Below are 19,895 nucleotides of genomic sequence, written 5' to 3' on the forward strand. Positions count from 1 at the left end.
TTTGAAGTTAAATTTAGGTGAAAGTGTACTGTACTGAATGTTCTATGTAACTTTTGAACTATGTATTCTGTGGGGCTGGGATTTCCATTTTTCCTCTTACAAAGCCTGCAAAGACAGATTTGATTACTTAGGAATGACTCACAGTTCACTTACATGCCAAAATAAAGTAGGCAAAAAATTGTTTGCAATAACAAAGTTTTTAGTATTTGTAAAGCTCCTTTTCATCTTTTTTTCTGAAAACTGAAGAGGATTTAATGCCTGCCTGGCTTGTGTTTCAGTCTTGTTTAAAGAACTGAATTGGTCTGTGGGGCAATTCCTCTGTGTGTCACCAAAAATTACTTGCAGGAAAGAAAAGTTTTGCAGTATCAGATCCATACAGTATGAAAGGAATTTGTAACTTCATTTTTTTCTTAGAAATACATTACTCTTGGCTTTTTAGACCTGACATAATTTTATATCACATGAACACCAGTTTGGTTTAAGGTAATTTTTTTACTACTTCTAGGAAAACTGCTACTGTATAGCTGGTTATATAATCACTGCTTTGATATGCTAAATAGTGTGAATAAATGCAATTTAAATTATTATAGTTAAAATACTGGGAAAACAAAGGTGAAGGTATGTTTTCCTGTGAGGAAATTAGTTGTATAGCCAGCCTGCTGACAACAAGTTGAAGATGTTGGCTGACATAAAACATAATTTTGTAAAATGAGTATGTTCTGGGAAGAAAACCACTGGAATACTCTTCCTCGGCCTTTTTAAATGATGTTGTTATGAATTATAGTGATTGCCGTGTTGAAACTGGAGTTTTCTGTTTTGCAGTTAAAAGACCAGAGTATAGTGTACTGTGTGTGCAGTGACCACTCAGTAGCAATTCTACACCTCCAGAAGAGACAATGTCTCTTACATGCTAGAAAGCATCTGTTTCCTGTGAAGAAGATAAAATTTGACCCTCTTGAGAACGTGCTAATTGTTGGATGTGAAGACAATTCAGTTTATATTTGGGAAATTGAAACAGGTAATAACGCAAAGGGGTCATCCTATTTGTTTTGATGTTTTGGTCACTTTCCTGAAGGTTTTTCTGTCCCATGGTGTTATTTATAGAAGGCCAAAACATTAGTAGAAATGCTAACACATTGATTATATGAATGGGAGAGTTTCAATGTTTATATAAGCAAGAAAAAAAGAATTTTCTTACAGTTCAAGGTATGCCACTAGTAAAATAGAATGTCTTAAGTCTTATCCTGATAATCAGAAGTTTAGCTGATGTGGCAGTGAATGGAGTAGAATACTCCTGGGAGCTATAAATAAAAATCAAATTTATTAAAAAGACTGTTTTCAGTCTAAACTGTCCCAGGTTGGAGCACAAAGTTATGCTTTCTTCCAAAAATGCATGATCTGAGATCTTTCGATTTAATTGATGATCAGTTAATAGTGGAACATAATTGCAAAGCTCATAACTGTGTAGACAGCAAAACTAAAGGTTAGTGTTTTCAGGTTAAATGGTAGATTCCCAGGTGATTTGAGAATGAAATGCTGATTCATATGGGTAATAAATGTACTTACTTGAGCTTGGACAGACAGGACTGTCAGGTGTTATAATGGTATTAGACACTGTGAGTGTCCAGGCAATTCAGATCTGTGTGTCTTGAGAGGAGGGAGGTGCATTGAGTCCAGAGCCACTGAAATGCACAGCATGTTAAAACTGTATCAAAATGCAATTCTACTAACTGACCCCTGAGATCACAATTTATTTTACAGGTTATTTCAAAGTACTATCTACACTGTTTGCTTTAGACAAAACAGGAAAAATCAGAGTATATTTGAACTGTCCCTCCTTTACTCATAAAACCATTGCCTATTTCAAGATTCAAGAGGAAATAACATTGATACCACTGCTCATGCATATTACATATTCAGACAGGGTACAGATGACTAAAAGTGTGTCTTTATGAGTATCAAGGAAGCATGAGTGCCACAGTCACCACCTCACACAGGAAGAGATGCTTTTATTTGCTCTACAGTAGCAATTAACAAATCTTTTTTGCTGTTGCTCCTGTTATACATTGCTGACTAAAAGGTGCCATCTAGGGTCAATACCTGAGAAAGCCTAGTAGGATATACTGTAGCTGCTTTAATGTTGAATTACATCTGTATTGCAGCAGAACCCAAGAGGTCATGGCGTTGATCCTTGAAATTGGCCTGACCTAGATCAAGAGCTATGTAGATACTTCAGTGGCACTCAGGCAGACAAAGCATTGTTCAGATGTGTGACAGAGATGCCACAGCATCACTGAGGTACTTCTGCAGGAGCACAGCGCCTTTCATTAGGATTTCGTCTGTTGGCAAGTAAATGGGCAACCACACATAGTCCCACTTGCCTACACAGTTTCCTCTGAACATGTTCCCTATCTCAGTTAAATAGGATAAAATCTGGGTGGTAGCCTTGTGCTTGAATTCTGTTATGGGAAAGGACATAAGATAGCTTTTATTGCTTCTGCACTCAAAAAGTGTTTATATTTCTTCTGGCTATGCAGCTAGTTTCATGATGTAGGCTTTTCCTCTAAGTTAAAGTCAGTGCAGTGTTGTGCCAGACTCATATACCACTGTTTGCAGTTAAAAACAGGGATCTGAACAGTGTTCCTGTGCAAAAGGTAATGGATAGCTGGGAAAACAGCCAGTCTGTTTAGAATTTCAGGCTGTGGATTAAAAAATTTCTATGAATATTTCAGTATTTACACTGTTGTAGAGTCAGCAATAATTCTGTTGAATTTGACTGGTGACTTTAGGAAAGTTTAGAGACTTAGTACCACTTTGACTCTAGAATGGTTCTTCCATCAGGTAATTAATAGGGTAACCGCTAGAGCAGATGGAAGATTTTGCTATGCATTTCATTGTCCAGTTTCCTGTGACAGAGGTTGACACATTTGTACAGAAAGCATTCCAAAAGACCTAAAAATGTTTGTCTCAACAAGCTTTCATAATGATCACTTTGAGGCAGAAGAAACTTTGTGTCCTAGGTTAAACTCTAAACCAGTGTTACTTTGTATACAACTTTGTACCCTCTTTCCATGAGATTTACAAAGATGGCCTTATTTTATGTGACCACTGGAAGGTTTTCTGGTTGTCTACACATATTCTAAAATAGGATTTCAGCATAGCTCATGCTGAAATGTTAAATACTAGGAGTATAGTTGATGTCAAGTGTAATTTAAGTCTGTATCTCTTCTCCACTGACTACAAGACAAGTGTAAAAAAGGTGGGGGATAAAAAGGAAAAAGATAACTGCCTGTTGCTCTTACAGGTCTAGAATTAGATAAATTTATTTATATCCTTTATTCCCTTGATTTACAGAGCAAAGTGAAGTTATTCTAAGTTTAAATGTTGATATTGCATCTGCCTGTGGGTAGTGATATAGAAAACAACACAGAGGCCATGAAATATCATCTGTGTAGTTTAATGCGTTTTACCTAAATTTTAATATATGGATACGGCAACTTTCCATTACAGTGGAATATCTTTCCATGACAATGAATATTGATCTAATCATACATTTGGAATATTAATATAGTATGTGTACAGGATATTCTCCAAACTTGTGTTCTAGAAGACAAATATGAAAATCAATAACAAATTTTATTCTAATTAAAGTGCAGAATATTTCTTCCAATTTCTTCCAACCCCCTCAATAAGGAAATTAGCTGTTATCTGAATTGCTTTTACATTTTCCTAACCATTTGGTATCTTTGCTTTTTTAGAAAAGTAAATATTATTACAATAAGATACAGTAATAAAAGGATCAAAGGATTTTTGCTTGCTGTGTACAGCATATGGGAATATGTCTACCAAGCTGCCTTTAGATCCAATATGTATTAAGAGTGCGGAATGAATGGGTGGGCTTTAAATAGCAATCTTCCTTGCTCAGAGTTAATAATCTTCATTTTTCAGTGATAAATTGTTTTTCAATTAGTATGAGTTTGAAGTGAATTTATTCCTTGAAGTTCATAATACTTGCAGAATGAATCATTTAGTAATTTCCTGTTACTTTATTTTGCCTTGCAAGCCTTGCTCTGTTTTATTAATGCTATGTTTAGTTTGGGTTTAAAGATAGAATAGCATCACTTAATAAAACTTCAATTTATTGTTCAATTCTCATGCTACATATTTAGCTTTACACTGGCTATGCTGTGTTTTTTTCACACTCCCCCAGGGAGTGCAAATTTTCAGAGCTATCTTACATGCTACTAGCTCCAACATGAAAAAAAAATTGAAACATATGCCTAAAAATATTTTTATGAGGTCAGATCTCCTGACTAGTCAAAACTAACTCTGCTTACAATCCTTGCTAGAAAAGGTCAAAAATCATCAATAAATGATAGACAATAATTAAATATACAGTATTTTGTTTTATCCACACTGTTCATGTATCACTTTCCCTATTTTTGCTGTACCTAAATCCTTTTCTGAATAGAATACTTTTCCTTGTATTTTGACACGTTTGTTATCACAGTATCTGAGTGCTTAGTAACAATAGTTCTGCCATTTTTATAAGTGCAGAAGCGTTACAGTTGTCTTGGCTTCTTACGTCTGCATCTAAATAAACCAGAAATTCTAAGAATGACAGTTATATACAGAATTACTCTGAGAACACTCTAGCTGGTATGTAGTTTTAAACCCCCTATATTTTGATGTATTGAGTATACCAGAGAGTGTACATAGAAGTACCTGCTACCTCAATTCAGAGGTTTTCTTTGCTATTTCCACCTGTTTTTGCAAATTTAGCATCAGGATGATACTGATGTATTTATCTCAGGGTTTTCAGTAGAGGTAAGTCTGTTCACTGTAAGGAGATTTTGTCACCGTGTGGAATGGTCTGTATGGACCTCTCATGCTTGAGCAAGCAGGAAAAGCAACAGTGCTTCAAGCAGTGCTGTCACTGTGGTGGGAGCAAGGTGTCAGCTTGCAGGCTCAGTTCACAGAAGGTGAATGTTCAGCTTTGAGTCCATACTTGAAGGCATGAAGTTTTTCTGAAACACTTGTGTTTCGTGACTTTAACACTTTTAAGAATGATTAATGGCTTGAGACACTTCTGCTGAGAAAGAAAAGAAAATCATACCACCTTAAGATAGCTGTCAATCATGGAAAATTTTACCTCAAGTGTTTAAAAGCTACAGAGGTATCAATAAAATAAACCAGCCTTTTAATGAGTTTTCCAGCCCTAATAAAATATGCAGTGTCTAAAATTGGTCAAATCCATCTGTCTGATCATAAAAAACCTTATGAAAAGTAGAAGAGAGTTCAGAAATACTCTGAAAGTAATTCTTGTTGTGTTAACACCACATTGATAAGCTTAAATGTTACATAAAACCTCTGCTGCTTCAGAATTGCACCTGCCATAGAGAAAATGAAATTATTCTGCAGATAGTGATATAATGGATCAAGCCGTTGATCATATTGATGATAAAACATGCTGGAAGGTTTTCAAACACTATTTAAAGATATTTTTATGTAGTTATATATGCTCCAATATTTTTATAATTGCTGCCAACAATTATAGACTTCTAAACCTGTAGTAAACAGCAAGTATCACATGAGTTGAAGAATGTGAGGGTCAGCATTTGGGTTGTTTGGCTGGCTTTTTTTTTTTCCTAAGTAGGCCTTTATTTAATACATCTGACAGCTTTTCTCATCCTGCACAGAAATTAGGGATTAAACTGTTTAGAAAGTTAAGGCTTAGATTTCATCAGGTGGCTGTGAGAAAATAAGTTGTATAGTTTTAATGAAACATTGAACTCGGAGTAAATTTGGTCACTACTTTAAGATTTATGCCTAGATAATTGTAGAACCAAGAATAATTGTTTTTTGTGACTTTTTGTCCTTGTAAAATTTCGTGATTTACAGTCTCTCTTGATTTCTTTTTCATTTTCCCTGTCCCTCCATTGTTCTCTTTTTCTCTTCAGGTCATTGGTCAGAATTAGATCTCAGTGGGTGATTGTGGCCTAACTGATAAATCCCATGGTTGTGTTTCATCTGCTGGAGGCCATGATGTAGGGTCAAAGTCATAGCAGTCACTACCTTCTTGTTTCTTTTTTAATGAGTTTTGCATAGCCTCAAGATCTGCAAATCTCAAAATAAGATTTAAAAATGAATATATATGCCTTGTGGAACTTAGCATTTGGGTTTGGGGCCTTTTTTCGTTTGCTTTAATTTGTCAGTCTTAAGGTAAAACTTAACTAATGTTTTGCCTTTTTTTATTGCATCTTATATTTTATATGTGTAAGCCTCAGGTCAGTCTGTAGCTTGTACTTGAATATTTCATAGCTCTCTAAATTTGAGTCATTGTTCAGTAAATACTTATTGATGTAGAATAATAAAAGGTAGTGGAGCTTGGGAAAGTATGTCTCAGGGTAAAAAAAAAGACAGTGTCATCTTCTCCCCAGTTTGCAGAAGCTGAGGATATCACTCTTGCCAGTATACAAGAGTGTACCATTATATTTTTATGTATGCATACACACATGTACGTTTATGTACTTTATGTGTACTTGGTGGAACATGTGTGGGATTTAGCTGTATCTGTTCCTTCCACTTGGCAATTGATCTTTATTCTTAATAAGATTTTTTGCATGTGTGTATATGTATGTACATATATATAGTGTAACTGAAAACTGCTATGATCCAGTGCAGTCACAAGAGTGCATGACAGGGAGGCATTTCATTCCAGACAGTAAGGGATAGAGTCTCATTCCATCTTTCAGGTTGTGATAAATGAGGAAATAGAAACTACTTGCATATCTTCAAAGTTCAGAGCTGGTAACTTCTTCCATTCAGCCCAGTTTAGTACATTTATTATGTCTTAACAATTCATTCAAGGTATTGTTGTCCGTTACTGTTTGCAATAGTTTAGATGGAGTCAGGGAGAGAACAGGGGAGTGTCCTTTCTTTTGGCGTCTTGTGCCTCCATCAGAAATCCTGCTGTAAGGACTGGCTGTGTTGGGGAATTGCTCTTTTTACCCACATATATAAACTAACATTATAAATTACATATCCGTGGTTTTCTTTGTGTTGATGTTCATTGCTTTTTTTCAGCCAAAGGGTATTGACAGTAGTTTGCTAATGCTCTTCTGAAAGTGTGTATTCTGAAGAATGTCAATAACACACAGAGTTGGACATGACAGAAATCTTCCAAACGCACAAATGAGTAAGGAGGGGCTGCAAAGACACATCACAGGGCATCTACATTTTTAATCTCATCCTCAAAGTAAAATAGCTTTTAAAATATTATTAGAGTATTTTAATAGGCTGGATTATGTGTAATCTATCCCATTTCTATTTGCTAGATGGCATTTGCTTTTGTCTTAGTATTGTTTAGAGCATATACTCTTAAAGCAACGTTTGTTCCATCTGTTTTGGGCCAATTGGAATGGTAGCACTAGCAATAAGGAGAAATTTTTCAAACAAAGTGCTTGCCAACTGTCTTGGAGCAAGATTGTAGTATTGTAAAATTCAAGCATTTTTGTAGCAAGGAACATAACATTTCTGTATGCCTTACTCTACCATCATAGAAGAAAGTGTGTTGGGAGAGGTTTTTTCAGGTGAAATTTGTATTTATAGAGACGATCTTAACAGAAAATAAACCAACTAATGTTACAGATGGTACTTGGTCTGAATGCTGAGTTTTCTGTTTTGACTACTAGTAAAGAAAAGGATTTGTTCTCAAGCATGTGCTGTTTTTAAATACAATCAATTCTGAAATAATTTCTCATTCACAGAGCACTGTTATGCTGTAAGAGTCATCTGAGTTAGTAGGTCACAGCAGCAGTGCAATATTGAGGATTTTCCATACTTTAGCTGTGACAGCAAACACAGAGCACTGGAGCCTGATTATGTGACTGGTCATGTGATGGCAGTGAATGCCTCATCTCAGGCAGGAAGATTTGTGTGACCTCTCCAGCAAAAATGCATCCTTCAGTATGCAGAACCCAGAGAACTGTGTGGACAGCGCTAACACCAAGAGACACAATTTGTAGTACTTGGTCCACAGGAAGAATAAGATGTTGTAGCAGTCTCTAGCCAGTCACATCTGGTGGTCCAGAGCTGCCCAGGAGAGTGAAATACTCCACTCTTGTCTGTTCCTGAGACTTGGTTGCCATGGTCACAGCTTTAGAGAGATAAAGACTTTCTTTTCCTGTATTTTGTATGTATAGTAGGGGGTCATAGCAGTGGTGTTGCTGCTGTGTAGACACCCCTGTCTCTTCCTGTTCATCCATTGTTATTTTATGCTCTTCAGTCAAAATCTTTTAGACTTTTTTGTATTTAAATACTTCAGGTTTGAGAGTGAATTTTGTTTCTGTCCTCTTTCTTGTACTCTCATCTACAACCTTTGTGTTTTCTTACTCCTTATTTTTATTTTCTTTTAAGCATATTCCTAACAAATAACAGTTTCTGAACAATAAGCACCCTGCCTCAGTATTATTTTGCCTGTTTGCAGTAGTCAGAAAGTCTTTGTCATATATACAGGTTTCTAAATCCTTTCCCCTCCTCCTCCCTGTTTGGTTCTCAGATGTGTTCAGGCACCACAGAATACAGATCTCTTTATTTTGTCTCTGCCAACTATTTGCTGTGTAAATGAGTATTTTGGGCTATTCAGAAGAGTAAAGTTAAGCATATAATATAAATAACACTTTCATGATCACACGTTTTCCTATGCACTTTGTGCCATTTTATTGCAGCTCCAGCTGTACACATAAACCTGTATATACAGGTGTTCATAATAGGGAACAGGATTGGGCAGTATATGCAAGAAAGGATGGGGTTTTTTAAAGAAACTAGACATCTTCTGGAAGGTGCTACTTAAAAGGCATTTCAGATATCTGTTATGAGATATATATAACTGATTTAAAGATGTAACAGGAGTTTTTCAAATTGATTTTAGGGTGTCATAATGTTCTATTACTAAGAAAATAAACTGGTTGTCCAGGGCATTTGCTATTCAGTGTTCCTCTCTATAAATGTGCATTAAAAATCTAAAAAACAAACCAATTGTAAGTTCTCTATGTGAGAAGCCAAGCCCTGTTTCTTGCTTAGTGAAAACCCAGAAGGGCTTTTTTTCACTTGATAATATGTTAATTTTCTCTTCTCCAAACTACTCAAAAATTACATACTTTCAATGGCATTGTTCTGATGCACTTAGAGAAGAGTTTGTTAGCAGCAGAAATGTTCAGTAACCCAACAACCTTTTGGTAGCGTCTCACTTTGCATCTGCTAAGTCTATAATATATAGAAGCATATCTGTCATCTGTTTGAAATAAGATGTGTGTTAAATATACACTTTTAATGTACATTGAGAATACCTTTATATTCTCTTCAGGACATTGCCTCCCAAGGTTAAATTCTGTTGTCAGATTTTCTGTACCTTTTACTACTTCTGGTATGTTTCTTTTTCTGTCAACTGAAATTATTTTCTTCAACCAGAAGTTGAAAAATTGGCTTTGAAGCTGTTGCCAGAGAAAAGCTCTGATATATGGAAAATAACCCAAGTCTGTCTGTAGTATTATAGCATTAACTAAATTATATTCTATTATATATCCACTAGATTATCTCACAGAATGGTCTGACTCTGGGGAATGACTGCTGCTGAAGCACTCATATGCATCTGGTGCTACCAAGATGTGTTTGGAAGTTCTGTCTAATACCAAAGACTATACATAGTCAGGTTGTTGAAATTTCATACCATGCCCCCAAAAGTCTTGGATTTATTAAAAACTTACTGTAATTTCTCTTAAAAGGAACATGAGACCTGGTAATTTCACAGAGATATTATGATAGTCTTGAGGACTCCAGCAGTGAATTGCACTGAAAAAAGCGTTACAGAAAACAAGGTTTGATAAATGTGTGTGCATACACGCATACAAATATTCACTGTGTAGTGGATTTGCCACAGAAGGGGATAGAGAAAGCTTTGGCCCCTACACTTAAAAGTAAGAAGAAAAATGATTTATTTGAATTTTGTTCATATTGAACTCTGAATAATCCACATAGTTCTGTGGCATGTTTATAGCTTGAAAGGCTACTTTATATGCATAAAGAAGCCAAAATAATATTAGCTGAGTGACTGTATTATTTCCAAACTTCTTCACTTTGCCAATGCTGTTGTACTTTTAAGAATGTTTGTTCATGTCTGGCGTGAACTGTACAATCATCCCTTGTAGGCATCTATAAACATGGTCTTCGTGTTCCTGGAATGTGTCAGTGCTTGGGAGCTCTCTAGACAGTCTAACTGTGAAGACCTTTTGGGCAACTTACTTTCCTTTCAGTAACCATCCTGCTCTGTAGTGGTCCCTGGCACTGGCTGCAAGTCCTGGGGACGAATTTAAGAAAATGGCACATTAAAAACAATTGGGGCTGATTCTTATTTCTTTCAGTGTAATATTACAGTCATCTGTGGTGTTCAACTGATTTTTATAGGGGGAAAAAATCAGGTGCTCTGTTTTCTTCTGCTCTGAATTCAAAGACTTTGTCATATGAGTAGTAGAGGTGATACTGCAGTGAAAAGAAATGGATGGGTTTCAGAGAAATAATTTCAGATAAAGAGATTTTATACACACATATACACACAAACACTTATTGTATGAGATCCCTCAATCCCAGTCCAATATTTTTAGCAGGTGTTACTGATAGAACTTCAATGTTACACATTTTTTTCTTGTAGCAGTGAAAGGGAAAATTCATGTTGTATTACTTGAGGGTAGAAAGAATTCAAACTTAAGGGAAAAACATTTCATTTTATAGCTGATATTTAATACTTGAAAAACCCTTCAGATGTATTTTATCTCTGATATTTATAGGAAACATGCTATTTCAGCAATTTCTTTTAATTCCTATAGGAAATGTGTAGTATGTAATAGTAGCTCATTTCAAATATATTTAAGCTCAGTTTTGATGTTTTTAATGTTAGTTATAATTAAAATAGTATTACTAAAATTATTGCTAGATAAAATTTTTACTAAAGTAATATAACTGGCTATAACATCTGGAGGATTTAGGTTCCAGACAATCACACAAGTGATGACTTAGTCTCTGAAACATCGCACATATCCCTGATGACTAAGCTACATGTATATTAAGTATAAACCTTCTTTATGTCTGACAATTTTTAGGAATGGAATGAAAAGAAAATTGAGCTATCTCTTGCTATTTGTTATCCAGAACACTAGAGGACAGCACTAAAATATTACATAAATATGTTGTTGTTTGGACTGTTAATGATATAGATGCTCTGGGAGGGGTTTGTTAGGAGAAAACAAATTTGTTTTGAACAGTTTGGGCAGGTGATATTTTTGTGAATGTCTTTGGCTCTCTTTGAAAACTGCATCTCACTCCAAATGTATAAAATATCTGGAGCTGCCTGTGGTCTGATACAAAGTTATTTGCTGCAGTGATTTCTTTAGAAATTAAGCTTCATTTTTTTAATAGTAGTAATAGTGTATAATACATTTTTAATTTTAAAAAGAGGTGTTATTTGCCTCATCTGTAAATATTTTGTGATTTATTTGCTTACATGTAGTGTACTATATTAATACTCAGATAGAGATATGATAGGATAGCTCATTGAAAAAGTTATGACTTCTGTTGTGTTTTTCTAGGCACACTGGAACGACACGAAACTGGTGACACAGCAAGAGCAATTCTTACTGCCGTTGAAGATTCAGAATACTTAGTGGCAGGTGCTCTGCTTCCTGTGTCTCAGGACTCAAAACGGAACAAGAATTCTGGATACAAACACTCCAGCTCATATAAGCATGGCATGGGCCCTTATCCAGCTCATGCAGAGAAATCTTCAGATAAGGTAAGAGTGAAGAGTAGAGCGTTTTTCAGAGCAATTAGTGGTGATTCCAGTTCTTTACCCTATCACCCACTGATGAGTAAATGGGATGGTGGCTTGGTTTTAAGTTTATAAAGGCCTCTTCTGGCTGGCCCAGTTTTTATGCCTTCAACCCCATTTCACAGATAAATGAGGAAAATTGGCAGAGGACCTTATGCAAGGTCATTAGTAGCTGATCTCAAACGGATTTTCTCAGACCTTATTACCTGTAGTTAGATCCTATTTCCTCATGCCTCTGGCAGTGACAGCACCTGTCAGTAGTACTCTGAGAGCAACTGAATACACCACAATTGTGCCCATTCAAATGAGTATGTCTTGAGAACAAGCATATAGAGATCCCATGCTGTTGGACTTTCTCTTATTGCTCTTCTAATGAGACCACAGATCCCTCTTGTCATTTAGAGATAGTTTTTATTGGGTGTGTTTTTTCTCTTGGCATCATCACAGAATACACTACAAGTGCCTTATGTTTTTATTAGTGTGATTAAATTAGTGCTCATGTGTGGTACTGGGCTGCAAATGGATATGATCATTTTCAGGAAAGATTTTGCCAGGGAGAGGCTTGTGTTTAGCTTTATCTAGAAATACTTTCCTACCAAAATCATTAAACCAACTAATTGAGACTGATGGAGAAGATGCGCTCCTTTTTGTTTTGAATAAGTAATAGAAGGAAATAACGTGCTTAAAGGGGTGTTAATGTGATGTTAAAACTGAGAAAATGAGTACTGAGACATCAAATCATGAGAAGATTAAAAATGTAATAGTCACTCTATTTTCTTGTGGCCTAGATAAATCTATACTTTTATCAGTTATTTGTAGATATTTAAAATTTAATGTAGTATTTGCTAATTTTAAAACTGATTATTTTAACTGTCTCTAATTTACTATAATCTCAAATTCAATGAGATGGATATAGGGAAAAAATAGTACAAACTTATTTTCTTAAACCCTCTATATGCATCAGGAGGTAGTATATTCACTGAACCCTTGATTAGAGTGTATCTTAAGAATACAGCTTTTCTGTGGTTTGTTCTTGCTTACCACTTTTTAATTAATGGGTCTTGGGAATTCCGTTCTCTGCAACAATCAGAAGTCATGTCTGCTATTCCTCAAGCCTCAGTGTACATAGAAGGTATTTTATCACAAGTATTGAGAGAAAAAAATGCTTTCCCTCAGTCACACATAGAAACAGCCTTCAGAATGGTCTCTGGCCTTTATTGCAGCTTTATTAATTATAGGAGATGAAGTAGCAGGTATTGCAAAACTGATAAAGCTTGATCCAAGTCCTTACTCTGGAATTTTAAGTTTTCTTCATTGTATCATCAAATTTACATATTACATTGAGTTTCTAATGATTGTAGTTTAACTCTTAATTTTTTTTTGACCTTTTACTAACCTTAGTCTGATTTCTAAAGTTCTTTTTGATCTCATTTTCTGAAAAGTCTTATTAGCGTGTAATCCTGCTGAGCATGTTGTGGGGCAGATGGTGCACTAGTTGGCCATTGACACAGAATCTGATCTCCCTGTTAGTTTGTTAAAAGGAATAGTTTCTTCTTGCCTTCTTAAATAGGAACAAAAGAAAAAAGTTTTGGTAGTTCTTTGGTAAGTAGTTTTAGGTATGTCTATTAAATTGAAAATTGCATGGATTTAACAAGGTGGGAGGAATGAAAATATGCTGATTATGGAATATGGGAAAAGAGTTTTTTGTAGACTTTAAAATGTGGAGTTTAACATGCTTTGTGAATTATGATCTTAAATTGGGAGAAATATCACAACAGGAAACTGTGGAAATGTAGTAATTTGTAGTGCTTTTTTTGATTTGATATACATCTTGTCTGCTCTGATTTAGCAAAATAATATTCTATCGTTGTGTTTAAATATTTCTTCTTAGTTGCCTTGTCCAAATGCAAACTTATTAAGAATACTATTGACGTCTCTTAGAATTTTTATGTCAAAATCTCTTTTTTTTGTTTCATGTTCTTTTTTGTCACTACAGACCTGTTAGGTTTGTCTAAATTCATAATAAATTAGGTTTTGTGTTTGGGAAAGCAATTTTCTTTCATCAAGCGTGTGTCATCCAGTACATTCAGAGATTCTTCCCACTTGCATCGGCATTGGAGAGGGTTCTGTAGATTGCTGTGGGAGATGTTGGAGCCTAAATGTATTTAGTGTAGCTGAACCAGGAAAAAATATAATGGAAGTCCCCTTAGTGCTATTGCAGAAGCCCAGTGCTGGCTACACAAAAGGAGCGTGGAACTCTGCAGCTTTTTTAGCACTGGTCTGTTATTGCTAAATTGAAGGCTTGTTATGAAGTCTGGTTTTTTTCTTAAGTTTTGTGTAGAAAATATTTTATTAGGTTTTACAAAAAGGGCTCTATTGAGTCTTTTACATCATTGTATTTTAGCATATTGAAATAGTCTAGAAATTCAGATCCCATTTAATTAGTGACTGGACTGTGGCTATCAGACTTCAATGTTCCATCCCCTATTAATTAAAGCATATAACTACTACACACGTAAAAATATCAAAAAACTTTCAGATTATCAGAGGGTTTTAATATAGAATGAGTGTTTTGTTATCAAATTCCTTCTTTGGCAAATTGTGTATTAGAAATTTAACAACATACTAAATTTTTAATAACTTTTCTATCAAAAAAACCTATCATCAATTTTAGTATATATTAAGGAACTCAATTTCAGAAGATGTATCTGACAGGAAAAATGAGTGGCTATTCTGTCCTGTTGGTATTGTAAATGACTGATCCTTTTGTACAATGAGTGATCCACATGAAGATTGCAAGTAAAATTCAGCATTTGTTCTTGCCATGTTTAAATAGTTTTACCCTTCCTATTATAGTTAAGATGAAAGAATGTTTTCAAAATAATGGTCTCTTTCCTCCATTCTAAAAAAAGATAAATATCCTCACATAGTAATCCAGCTCCAAAGGCTTTCTTTCAAAACTTTTGCCATCATGTAAATCATGGATACAAAAGCAGAATGTTTTGATTTCATGGTGTTTTGACCATTTTAATTCTTTTATTGTGCTGCACGTGCCAGTGGGAGTACCAATAACAGATGACTGTGACAAATGCAGTTAACACAAGATCCATATTAATGTTGTCAAATCCCCTTGATATATTTAAACAGATTTTAATTATTTTTAATGCCAAAAGACCCAAAATATATAGCTTTATAGTTCTTCAAGGAAGCTTTACTTAATATGTGAATGTAAAACCTCTCATAAAAATGAAACTTTTATATTGGCCTTAGTCATTGACATAGGGTATTCATCAAGTCAGCAATTTGTGTGGCAAAGTGCCATTTGAATAGTGTATTGTTAGAATACTTATGGTCCACTTGACAAGGGCTCTTGCTGTAAATAGTGCAATTTGACTCCAGCTGTTAAAGAGTGGCTTTGACAGCAGCCAAATAGAATGGAGATGCTTTACTGCACCGCAGAAAAATCAATATTGGGTTCTTGTTCATAGTAACCTGTTTTCTCTTTTTTTTTTTTTGCAGATTTATACAAGACTATCTAGAGTTCATTTGTGAAAGTTTAAATATTATTTTGAAAGTGAGGCTGTTTTATTTCCAGGTTAATGTTGGTGGTGAATGATGCCTGTGTTTAGTTAAAAAGTAAAAGGCAGTGCTTTGGGGATATACATAAACAATGTGATGATGCAGCATTATTCCAACTCTATTTATAGGGGTAGATGTTAGGATGTGGGCGCATAAGTTGTGTAACTAATGACAAAAAATGTTCTTTCCTTCCTCTGTGTTTTTTTTCTTTTTGTAGTGCTACTGTAGAATCCCTGTCAATTTTCTAAGTATAGGGGTTTTTTTTAAAGCAGGTTTCTTTGTTGCTCTCCCTGTAACAACCCCCACAGATGTTGACAATCTGTAGTGCCATTGTAGATTTTCCTGAAGCATGGTCTTGCTAGTGCTGAACAGTTTTCCAGCAGTATTCAGTGACACGAGGTTGCTATGATACCCAGCCAGTAGCAATAGGTATTGAATCACTGCTCTTAATTACAATAGAATACACACTAGACTGTGCTCATGGTGTTCATATGGAACTAGCTCTCATTATAGCTTTAAGTCATAGTCCTGCTTGAAAATTGAAGCTCTGTGAAAAACTGATTAAAAAAAAAAGAATTGAAATGCTCCAGTGCATCATATGAAGATTTCATTGATGCACATAAAAAGCTGGATGTGTCTGGGAATTGTTTTCCTGATGTTCCAGAAACTCTTCATGTTGGAAAGTTTCCTACCTTTTCAGCTTCAATATTTTGGATATAAGCCTGTGTTTATCATGCACTAACATTTCTAGTGATTTCAGTAATCAGAATGGTCTGGGTAAAAACACTGGAGGGAAGATTATAAAATCTGTGCAATGGTTGCTGAAGCTTGAACTCTTAAATTATACTACTGAAAATCTAGATCAGAGAGATTTTTTTACTGTGTATAGAAGACAAGACAAAGATGGGGCAGAGAAACATTCATTTATATGTGGACTTGTTATATGTATTTTTTGATATATTAACTCAGCAATTTCTTAAAATCTGTTGTAATAGGAGTCCTTTAGAACTTGATATTCACTTACATAATAGTATACATATTCTGCTCTGAGCAAAAATATATAAAGGGAAGAATGTCCGGAAGTTGTAAATAATAAAAGAAAGATCTACTTTGCTGCATAGAATAAGTAAGAGGCAAATGAAGACTGTAGGATAATAGCAGCTATTTGTTTTAGTATAGCAAGGAAACCAGTTTGAAAATTGTTATTGGAAGTCTGGAAAATCACTGCTAGTTGAATCTTACTGATGGCAAAATTGATAGAAAAATGGAAATAAGATACAAGCACAAATACAAAATAATACTTAGCAAATAGGAAATCAGGAGCAGTACCATTAACAATGGTGTCACAGGCATGGATTCCTTTAATTTCTTTCCTTTTATAATATTTAGAGCATTATTATGGGGAATTACAGATCTTGGTGATTTATGTGGAATGGATTATTAAGGACAAAGCAAAATAGAAAGTAGTAGAGTATTTATCTTTAAAGTTGGTAACGTCATATTGCTGCTGCAAGGGTTTTGTTTTGTTTTTTTTTCTGGAACTAGTGTTCTGTGGCTATATTTAGTAGTTTATTAAGTGTAGTAGGAAAATGAGTGAAGAAAAAGGGCTCAATATATGCAGGGGTTTTTTTCTCTGTAATTCAGTTACAAAACATTTTAGTACTACATTTCCTGTGAAATTTTACAATTAAGTATTTTATCAAGGGACCAAGGTAGCAACATAACTACAGTGAAGTAATAACTTGGGAGTTATGAGATTAAATTGGGAGCAGTTAGAAAGAACCATGATCCTGAGAGATATTGATAGCTTTGACCACATGCCATCTTTTATGGAAGTTAGTGTAGTTTTTGAATTGGCACACCAAGTCAAGAATTTGATGATTTGTGTTTTCTCCACTGATTGCCTCAAAGCAAAATGAAACCAAAACCAAGCCTTTGTGATATTGTAGCGCATTTTAATCTTACACACATGGATAGCAATTAACACAGGGTGTCAGAAATCTTATGTCTTAACTACTTATTTCAGCACTTCTGACACTGATTCTTTTCTACTCTGCGACTATACTGGAGGTGATTGACTTAAAATTTCTTTCCCTTCCTAGACAGCTAATTGGACTGTGTGATAAAGCTAAAGAGGCTGCTGTAGTATCCTACTAGAAATAAATCTAAGGTCAATATCAACAGTCCTTGTGAAGTATTTCATGTTGAAGGATGATTTATTGAAGCTAACCTAGCTATTGATGTCTTTGTCTTTTCCCATCCCTCTGTCATGCTAGAATTCCCTTCTGTCTCTTGGAATCTTTTGCAAAGTTTGCATTTTGGTTAGGGATTTATAGTTAAAAACATACAGTTTCTCTCTTATGGAAGTGGTGTTCATTATATCACATTTGCCACTTAGGACTGTTTCTTTTAGGTCTGTTTGTGGAACTGGGCACAGTTTGTTTTCCTGTCTTGGATTTTACCTTTACTACTTTTGTAGTCTAGAAGGTGTGACTTGTTCTGTAGATCAGCCTTACTGATTTTCCTTCCAAGTGCTCTGCCTAATTCTAGAATAAATCACATCTTTGTTTTAACCTTTATATTTTCATGTTGTTCAATGGTGTTCTTTAAATTCTTCACTATTTGTTATAGTGATATGGTGTAATCTTTGCAGGTCTGATAATCACTTTTCTATTCTAAATATTAATTCCCTGGCCTCTTATAGTTTAATTAGTATTGTTTTAGTGAAGAAAACTATTAGCAAGAATTCAGAGTGAATTCAGTGTGAGACTTTTTCCTAGGTTTCTGCCTCACACATCTATTAAAAAAAAAAAAAAAGCAGTGACTTTTTCAGAAGCACATCATCTTACATGCAACTTAGAAAAAGAAATTGTAGCAAGCAAACCTTTCACACAAAAGAAAGACTTGTTATCTGCTGGCTTCCTTCTGATAGCTAATTGAAACTCTTAGTTATAGACCACAAATAAAATCCTTGGCTAACGTTTGGTTTGATTTCAAACAAACAGAGCAACAGCAGTGGTTATACATCCATTCTCTTGATATCTATTTTTGTATATTAATACTCAAACTTTAATTTGTTCCAGTAGTCAGGTTTGGTTCTTGCAGTACTTATGGGAAAGGATGAATCATCCAAGCAGACACCTGAGAATGTTTGTTTCCAAAACCTGTCCTTTTGGAAGCCTCTGCAGTAAGACTGAACAGCTTGCAAGGAAAGAACAGCATGAAATCTATGAGTACAGAAACTTAGCTGCCATCCTGATATATCTCAGAATGCTGTAGGATCTGAGGAAAGTCCAGCTTGCCTATTCTTAAAATCTCAAAAATGACACTTTCTAGAATACACAGGTTTTTTTGGGTTTTGGTTATTTTTCTTTAGTAGAAAGTCACTTGCTTATGAATTGATCTAGAACTTTTATGTAGATAAATTTTCTGGGTGGGACTCTTATAATTCAAGATGGGAAATGCACTCAGAACAGCCCAGGGTAAATATGTTGTTTCAGTTGGAGTCAGCACTCAGACATATATTGCCAACTTAATTTTTATATACATCAGTTGTCCTTAGGACAAAGCAATATTCTCAAGCTCCTGCAAAGGTCCTGTTGGCAGTGTCTCTATGTTCAGCATTATATCTCACAGATATTAGAATGTTCATTCATCCAGTAACTTGTTCAATATGATAATTCCTAAATCCTGAGCCAGCAGTCTGTGGCTTTGGACTGCTGTAGCATTTCTTATCTAGTTGATGATCAAGACAACTTTGGAGATGTTCTATCTTTTTTTCTAAAGTGCTGAGTGAGGATAGAAATTTTTCACTACCACGCAGCACTGGGCTGTAAATATTTCTAAAGATATGGTTAGGAAATATATTAAGATGTAGGCAGAGTATTTGAATATTGAATGTATAAATAATACTTAATTTTAAACACCATCTTATTCCTTCATTTTATCTAAACTTTTCACAGCCAAGACTGTTCATGCCAGAAATGGATGTTAGAGATGAGTGGATTTACAGTTTACTTTTATATTCTTTCTATGATAAAATTATTAGACAAGACTTTGTCAAAAGTGTTGTGTTTAGAATTGCCTGATATTTTGCCCAGACAGCCAGAGATGTGAATTCCAGAGCAAAGCAAAAGTTGTCCGTAAAAAAGTCATACATTTCTTCAATTTTTTTTCTGAAAAATAAAGGATAGATTTGTTTCCTAGTGTTGAAAAGTTGTGAAGGATATTCAGGGTATTAGTTTTACTTGCCTGTTATTCTTTGATATCTTTTAAAGATTTGTCTCCAGAATCACTTTTATATATACACTTTAATTAAATCCAGTAGAAAACTCTAAGATGAGTGTTACAGAGAGAGAGGATGTTAGCTTGAAAACTAAATATGCGAAACACTAAATTTTGATACCAGACCTCCACACTGAGCAATTCAATAGAT

The 19,895-nt window shown here is 34.8% G+C and overlaps 1 protein-coding gene across 1 annotated transcript in view; it reads left to right on the top strand.

Annotated features, from left to right (window-relative positions):
• Positions 1 to 19,895, top strand: part of WDR72 (WD repeat domain 72) — a 99,739-nt gene that overhangs the window by 23,930 nt on the left and 55,914 nt on the right. The window contains exons 13-14 of the mRNA XM_030955426.1: positions 823 to 1,018; positions 11,643 to 11,845. Coding sequence (XP_030811286.1) covers positions 823 to 1,018; positions 11,643 to 11,845 — 399 coding nt within the window. The remainder of the gene's footprint in view (positions 1 to 822; positions 1,019 to 11,642; positions 11,846 to 19,895) is intronic.

The sequence above is a fragment of the Camarhynchus parvulus genome, chromosome 10, assembly GCF_901933205.1.
Source record: "Camarhynchus parvulus chromosome 10, STF_HiC, whole genome shotgun sequence".
Taxonomy (NCBI): Eukaryota; Metazoa; Chordata; class Aves; order Passeriformes; family Thraupidae; genus Camarhynchus; species Camarhynchus parvulus.